The 8799-nt window shown below is 37.9% G+C and overlaps 1 protein-coding gene across 1 annotated transcript in view; it reads left to right on the top strand.

The window, feature by feature from the left end:
- The first annotated feature begins 5268 nt into the window (after positions 1–5268).
- Positions 5269–8799, top strand: part of LOC108673993 (fat-like cadherin-related tumor suppressor homolog) — a 60227-nt gene continuing 56696 nt past the window's right edge. The window contains exons 1-2 of the mRNA XM_047883419.1: positions 5269–5375; positions 5787–8080. Of these exons, the coding sequence (XP_047739375.1) occupies positions 5269–5375; positions 5787–8080 (2401 nt within the window). The remainder of the gene's footprint in view (positions 5376–5786; positions 8081–8799) is intronic.

Here is an 8799-nt window from a genome sequence, read left to right as displayed (position 1 = left end):
TTATTTTGAACTGATCGGTATAGCATGCTTTTATGAGCCAGAGTCAATGTGTTAGATACAATAACCTAACATTAATGGGCAGTGAAAATTCCGTAGATTAACGAAATATTTGTCGCTGCGTTGATCTACTCTCCAGGAGGCACAGCTTGTTCCAATACCAACAAATCTTCTATTGCTATTTAGAGATCCTCTATATCCCTCCCAGCCATCGCTGTTTTACTATTATTACACTTCATGTTTACTGTTATTACACTTCATGTGTACTAGCTATTATTCCACTTCATGTTTACTATTATTCCACATCATGTTTACTGTTATTCCACTTCATGTGTACTAGCTATTATTCCACTTCATGTTTACTATTATTCCACATCATGTGTACTATTATTACACGATTATTATTCCTATTACTACACTATTATTTGTGCAGTTAATTTTCTACTAATCTGGTACTCCCACTTGGCCACCATACCTACACTGCCAGATGACTGGACGCTGCCGTCTAAAATTAAAGTCAACTCGCAGTTCCAGGGTATATGCGTGCGACTCTTCGAGCAGGCAGACGCCGGCAGCCTTTTTGAGAACTTTTTCCTCTGTCGGCATTTACGTGGACGATGCTTCCATTTACTGACGGCTCGCATGCTTCCAGTTACTGACAATGTAATGATTTGGGAGGATAGGACTGATTATGTTTCGCTTAGTTCAGTTTGTTCAAATCCGTCAATTAGTCCTTAAATAAGATTCTGTACTAATCCACTATATTCCAGCAATCCACAGTGCTAGGATGTGGTATATCTTTGCATAAAATTGTTTCTTCATACGTCGCTGGCGAGCAACTATGGAATAGTAATTATGCGATATATGTCGCGAAATAAAATCAAAACATTTGCTACTTTCTAATTATTAAGTTTATGCCTATTTTATATTACAATTGAGTTAAAAAGGATAATCAGTATATATACATAGAACAATAGATATTAACAATGTTGATAACAGAGTTAATTACTCACTGCGGCGTGTGTGTGTGTGTAAATCAATTACTTCATGAATCATGTATAATTGTACATCAATTGGTTATCCATAATTAGTAAGGGAGTCACTTGTAAGACTGATGGTAACCGATGGTTTGTATCTGTGTTTGTGATAAGTCGTACACGCGTGCATGATACGGTGGTTACATATGAAAGGTAAGCAGAAATCGTGAAAAGTTATTCTGAGTTTACTTTACTCTGCAGCTACGTTACTTTTGCAGCGACTTTAAAGAATGCTTCTCATATCGCTATAACCCTTAGCTCAAATAAAATAACGCTGAATGCTCACACAGAATTTCTGGAAGATACTTTTATCCCGAAGGTCATATTTTCGATCCATGCCGAGGTTTTTACCTCGGATCTTAGAGCACAATTGGCGTGATTTACTCAGTCCTTCAGCGCGCCTTTTTCGTGTTTGCATAGAAAGCGGCGAACTGAGAAGACCAAAAGTTTTTCCGAAACCAGCGTTAGCAAGTAGCCCCACTTACATATTTGTCAGTAGAGCGAGTCATACTCGTTTGTTCAAGTCATGATTGTCCTAATGAATTTTTTTTCTTTTCAGGAAATCACAGATTTCTTGTCTTTTGTTAACAGTTTAAAAATAGAGCATGAAAAATGTGCAATGTTTTTAAAGACGTGATCTATAAATGAAAGTAAAAGGTTCAAATGTCTTAAAAGAAACCAACTTTATACAATGGAATTAGAGATGCAGAAATTTTCATGTGATAATTTTTTCTGAAAATCATAGTTAGTGCTGGAAATATTTGCAAACTGTTCAGGTAACGTGTACACTGTACAGTTACAATAATAAATAATAACACAGTTCGATAGTGCAGTTTTTGGTTTCGAGTAGAAACAATGTTCCTTTAAGCATAAATTGAACTAACTGTCGCAAATAAAGTGAGAAAATCTGTGTTATAACCAAAAGAGATTTAGTTGCATAAGTTGAGTATTATTCTTGGTGAATCAAGAATGATTACAATTTTTACTAATTATAACTGTTATTTACTTATCGAAGGATTTCGAGAACATTGACATTTATTTGGTGCAATTTCTTCAAAAATGGAATCCAAATACTACCGAAAAAAATTATTAACACTATACATGAATTTTCGAGTACAAAGTGCTTCACGTTGAAAAGTGAAAAAATTTTCCGTCTTTAGTGACAGAAAACGGGAAAAATCACAATTTCTGATCAACTGCGCTCCGTTCCGTGTGAAGCTTAAGTCAGCTGGCTGCATGCCACACGACGCATCATCCTCATAAAAAAAAGACAACATAGCAGTGTAACGTCAGCATCAGAGGTCTACCTGAAAATTATTTTCATTGAATATTATGTGTGGTGAGTACTTATTATTATTTGGGTAAAATCTTCTTGCTTATATATCAGGGCGAGACTTTAAGGTTTAATTTTTAACACAATTTCTGTAGGTAAGGTAAATGCCATTTCTTATTATGATCTTGACGACAATTTTTGTCATAAAATATGCAACGAAGCTTTATCAATTTGAATGAAGATTTAAAAAATAAAATGAAGAATGAACAAAAATAAAACAACAATTTAATAAAATGAAATAAAGATAAAATAGATCAAAATAAAATTAAATAAAATAAAATGGGCATAAAAATTGAAAAAATAGATTGTAACAAACGAACCGAAATCTACACTTTATTCTTCCATGCAGCCCACCAATCCTTGACATCTTCTCATTCAACAACAACCCAACCCAAATATTACTCACCAACAGCCAATTTATTCTCGTAGCGTTTACTTCATTCCCTCCTGCTTTTTTCTGTTTAGGAAGATTTTATGTTTGACAATTACTCTCACTGATAGCTCAACGCAATATTTACTCATATCGGTCAATACTTTTCAACCATCACCCAAAACCGCACAACACCACGGGACAGAGTCATTATTCATTAATTATGCTCGCCATGTCCGTCTGTCCGTCCGTCCGTCTGTTCATCCGTCTGTCTGTCCGTCCGTGACTTCATGTTTTTGTCGACGAGAAAATGCGCTCTCTGTCACTCACTGCAGTGAGTACTGAGTTATACTTTTTGGTACAGAGGTTCGATTACAATGCCCAACGGAAAAACCAGCTCAATTAATCAAACAGAGTTGACCGATGGACCTTTTTCTGGCAAGTCAAATTTGAATTTTTTGTGGAGGTAAAATCTATATAGGCCATTAATTTATTTTACTTGTGAATGGAATATGAAGGATACGTTTTTTTCTATAAAATAGGAAATTAAATTCTTCCTTAAAATACATTTTGGGCGTTTTTGAGCTGATTCTTTTGCCATCATCTGGCAACCCAGTGCTAAACACGCCTTCCGGCCACACAGGAGATTGTATGGTAATTTTATCAACATTGGCACGACATTTCAGTGATATGACTCACTGCCTGGCATTGCTTGCTTAGCATTTATAATTTAAAGTTGCTCCGAAGAAACAAACTAAATCTTAATGTACTCGCGAAGTTTTGCTACCTTTCTTTTTTTGTCACTTAAAACTACTCTGTGGCATCTTTTTCTCCTCCTATTATTCCAGATCAAGGACAAACATTATTATCTTTAAAATTAAATTAAAACCATTAAAAAATATTCATTAAAAACCGTTATTAAGTCATTCCTTGTGATTGTTTGCCATGAGCCATATAATTAAGGTGAAATATTTTTTCCATAGAATTTCTGGCTGTCTCGACCAAGATACTTATCACTTTGTTTTAATCTAGCTGTGCACAACGCGGTGAAATTCTCTTGTAATAAACACGCAATTTAAAACATTCTTAATCTTATTTATATGCACTTGCAAACTCGACTATTTGTAAACTCGTTTAACCGATGCGATTTATATTTTCTTACAGATCGGCGTCAGCTTCACTGGAGGGCGTAATAAGGCTGAAGGAGCAAGGCCGTCATATAATAGTTGCTGTATATGTGTACTGCATTCCAGAAATTGAAGATTAATTGTTCGTGTTGATTAGGAGGAAGCCTACACTTAGCATTTCGAGAGAAAAATTAGCAATAAAAGCTTTTATATAATCACGAGACTATGAGACTGAGATGCCAGAAAATTTTCAGTGACGAACTTTTTGACCTTACAAGAGATTCGCGGCAACGTAGTCTGAAGTCCAAGTGCCGGTTGGCCAAATCCATGAGCTCAAACAAAATGTCCATCTGCACAAAATGTTGGGATGATATAATAGTTGTTGAAATTCATAGCATTGAAACAGATGTTAGTAATTCAGTTTGTTATTGTTGCACTGGAAGTCAAAATTATCATGCCACTACAGTGTCACACCGGATCAGCAATAAGCACAAAGAATGTCTACCAGTGAATACCGTCACGAACCGTCCCGCGGTCAGACGGGAGTTTTGGACAATGCGGGCAGAACACTCGCCTAAATGCTGCCTAGTAAAAACATTTCTATATTATTTTCTTCGCAGCAGTTGGGTCTCATCAATCAATTCAATATCATGCACAACTTATGCCTCGTCCAAATCTTACAACCCGCACAGCAGTCTTCTCATCAACGCATATTCTTGTAGAGATTCATTTTCACCTATAGTTTCAAAAGATATCGAGAGGAATAAATTCAACTATTTTCTGTTCTTGGTAATTTTTATGAAGACATTATTGCAGATTTTACACATTTTGATATACTCGCCCTTGAATCAAGCTAAAAGTCTTCCAATTAAACTGCCTTCAACTAGGCCAAAGTCCTCTGCAGCCTACATTTATTTTCTTCTCTTACTCCAATTATTGTCTTTGGGATTCTGTGCTTCACCGACGTTCAAGATTGCCTTCACAAGATCGTCTTACAATGCGTCAATAGAAGAAAATTGTTTACCTAGAACGTACGTAAGATCTTCTGAAATAATAGGAGTGCCAATGAATTCGCTAGATAAATCAACACAAATAATTTTTTCAATTAAACATGGAGACCCTGAAGGATTTTTCGTGACAGAAAGCAAAAAAATTGGAGAAATCTTCATTCTGGAATTGCGCACGAAAACAGGTGTGAAAGATGTTCTCAATCGAGAACGCCGATCCTCGTACACACTCCGCGTTGAAGCTAATGCTTTCTATGCAGGTACTCATGAATCGTTCAGCACGGCATCGACTTCTATCAAAATTTTTGTTGTAGATACCAACGATAATATACCACTTTTTTATCAAGACTACTTTAGCATTCAAGCTCCTGACGATCTTGCAATAAATTCTCTTTTGATGAACGTCGAAGCACACGATGCCGATTCTGGACTGAATGGACAAGTGTATTATTACTTGGAGAATACTTCATCCGATTTATTTTCTGTCCACCCCGTCACTGGCCAGTTACGAGTAACGCAATCACTTTTTAATGTGCATTCTAAGATGATTCGAGTAAGAATATTAGCGCGTGACCGAGGATCTAGGCCGAGACATTTGCAGGAGAATGCCATAGCTGTAGCCACTGTCGACGTTAATATTATCAAAAAGAACAATGCTGCTCCTAAAATAATGGTAACACAATTACCCAGATTAATCAAGCACGCTCATGTCAATATTTATGCCATAATTAATGTTACGGATGATGATGAGGGTCCAAATGGGAGAATAGCTCCTTTGGAGATAGTTAGCGGCGATGCAGAACAATTATTCACAATAACCGAAGGTTCGTCAAAAAATCAATTCAATTTAGGAATTGAGAATATTTTTAATCGAGAAATTCCTCCATTTGGTTTCAATATCACTGTACGCGCAAGAGACTGCGGGATTCCCAGTCGGACGACGGATAAGAGCATTCAAGTGACTGTAGTTGACTTCAACGAACAACACCCCATCTTCCTCAGAGAATCTTATGAAGAAGAGGTAGGCGAAGACGCGCCTCCAGAGACACCAGTGGTCAGAATTGCTGCGTACGACACAGATCATGGGAGAAATGCATTGGTCAGTTTTAGATTACTTGCTGGAAACCAGGACGGAAAGTTCAAAATAAACCAAAGAACAGGTCTTATTTCGACAGCTGGCTGGCTAGACGCTGAAACCAAAGCTTATTATAGCCTAACGGTTTCAGCCATTGACCTCGCCAGCAATACCCTTAGAAAGCAGTCTTCTGCGAAAGTAACCATTAGAATACTCGATGCTAATGATAATTCCCCTGATTTTGTAACTCCCAACACCGAAGTGACAGTAGATGAAAATGAACCTGCTGGTTCTTATGTCACCAGAGTCAAAGCAGTCGACGCTGATGCAAGTGAAAACGGTTTCCTATCGTATAGCATTTCCAACATAGAACCAATTCCTTTCGTAATTGGTACCTTCGATGGTGTTATCAAAACATCAGAAAAATTGGACTATGAGTCTGGTCAGCGCACTTTTACAGTTAACGTACGCGCTTCAGATTGGGGACAGCCCTTCAAACGAGAAGCAGAGACCACCGTGAAAATCAACGTCCGTGATATCAACGACAATATACCTGAATTTATAGGTACAGATTGCAAAGGCTGGCTGGCTGCAAGTACTTCTGCTGGCTCACAGATAATCACTTTAAGAGCAGTGGACCTGGATGCTCACAGCAGCATCTCATATAAGCTCTCTAACAAGGGCCCAAGTGAGTGCTGGTCTCTAGATAGTTCATCGGGGATTCTGTCTCTCAGCTGTGACTTGAAAGAAAGTTTACTACAGTCCAGCAAGTCCCTGACAGTGATCGTTAATGTTACAGCTTCGGATGGAAAATATACGTCAGAGCAGTTGTCTGTCACTCTGCTTGTTTTTGATGCACCCACGTTAGGCAATTCTGAAGCCTTCAAACAAAACAAAGTCAGGTGTTCGCCATCCGAAGCGGGTGAAAAAGTTGAAGCAACGATTGCGGCAGAGCTCAAAACATTTGATGAACCTGAAGCCTACTCGTTTTTACCGACACAGTATGATTTCAACGCCAACCACCCAGAGTTCTCAGACGGAATGCCGGGGATGATCGAAATTCCTGAGGATACTTCGGTGGGAAAAGAAGTTTTTAAGTGCACAGCCACAGATAGAGATGAGGGACCGAATGGAATGATTGTTTATGCAATCAGTTCAGGAGATTTTGATTCTGTGTTTAACATTGATTTATACTCAGGAGTTATTAAAGTCACCGCTCCTTTAGATAGGGAAAGAACATCAGTGTATATTCTCAACGTCACGGCTTATGATTTGTCCCACACCCATTTAAGTACATCTAAAAATATAACCATCAATATATTGGATGTAAATGATAATTCTCCCGAGTTCACGATGTTGAGCTATAGTCTTTATTTGCCAGAAGACACGAAGAAAGGCACAAGCGTGGCACAGGTGCTGGCCATTGATCCTGATGAGGGTGACAACGCTGAAGTTTCCTACGAACTTGTGAATCACGAGCAAACATTTCACCTTGATCCAGTTTCTGGCACACTGTATGTGGCCGAAAATCTAGACAGAGAATCATCGGAAAAATTTCTGTTGAAAATAAAGGCACGGGACAGAGGGAAATACGAACAAATGTACTCCATTGCAAAAGTTTCTATCACAATTCTCGACATAAACGACTGCGCGCCGGATTTTGGCGCAGGGTCTTCAGTGACCGTGAGTGTGTTCGAAGATTACCCTACAGGAACAGTGATTGCGACCATGCAGGCAGTTGATCGTGATCTTGGAGATGGAGGTAAAATCACCTACAATATAGCAAACGATCATGGTGGGAATTTTCGGATAGATCATACAAATGGAGTTGTGAGAATCGCTTCCTCGCTTGATTTCGAGGCCAATCAGACACATAACCTAACAATTATAGCAAAGGATGCCGGGTCCCCTCCTCTTTGGAGTGAAGCGGTGTTGTTGGTTTACGTAGAAGACGTACCAGAGACCACTTCATCACCGACATTCAAACAGCGAATTCTGCAAACTAGTATTCAAGAAAATCGAGCGGCTGGCAGTGAAGTTATTGTATTGGGCGTAACATCTGCTGACTCAACAGCTCTCCAGTTCGTCATTTCCGGTGGTGACGGAGTCGGTTTATTTACGATCAATAATGAAGGTGAGTGCTATGTTTAATAGAAACTATACTCGTTTTTAGTTGCTAGATGAAAAAGCCATACTGATTTCAAGCCCAATATAGCATCTCATTGTTAAATTGAACTGCTGTTATACAGTACCGGCACCGTAACGTGTCGTTATTGATTTGCGCATTTAATTATTTATGTGCACTCTGTGAGTTTTTTGGCTAATTACATAGGTTTATTCTAGCGATCAATTGAACATTATCAACAAGATAGGGATTTCATTATCAAGATTTCATTATCAAAGTTTCACATGGAAACCTGATATTTGTATTATGGTAAAAATATAACGCCTGATAATTAACGGCCAATAGAAATTAAAATGCGGACATCGAATGACGTTATTTGCTTCTAAAGGGTTGGAATGTTGTGAATTATTCTGCGGCAGCGACGACTTATACAATATTAGCTAAAATTACTTCTCGCCATTCTTCAGCAATTCCCATCCTTGCTTGTACATGCGTAACTATAATGCGTAATATAATAAAATGCGTAATATAATGTGTAATATGTACATGCGTAATATAATATACACGGACTGTGATGTCCGATCCATTCATGATACCCAAATTAATCAATGATACATAAATTTAATTTATTTAAAAACAAGATACAATCAAACTCGAGTATTGGAGAAAATTTCCAATGTTCAGAAAGATACTTTTATTCTTCCAAACTCGCCAGTTACCATTATAGG

This window comes from Hyalella azteca, unplaced genomic scaffold (genome assembly GCF_000764305.2).
Source record: "Hyalella azteca isolate HAZT.00-mixed unplaced genomic scaffold, Hazt_2.0.2 contig12830, whole genome shotgun sequence".
Lineage (NCBI taxonomy): Eukaryota > Metazoa > Arthropoda > Malacostraca > Amphipoda > Hyalellidae > Hyalella > Hyalella azteca.
The sequence above is the reverse complement of the archived record's forward strand: the minus strand, read 5'-3'. Positions and strand labels throughout refer to the sequence as shown.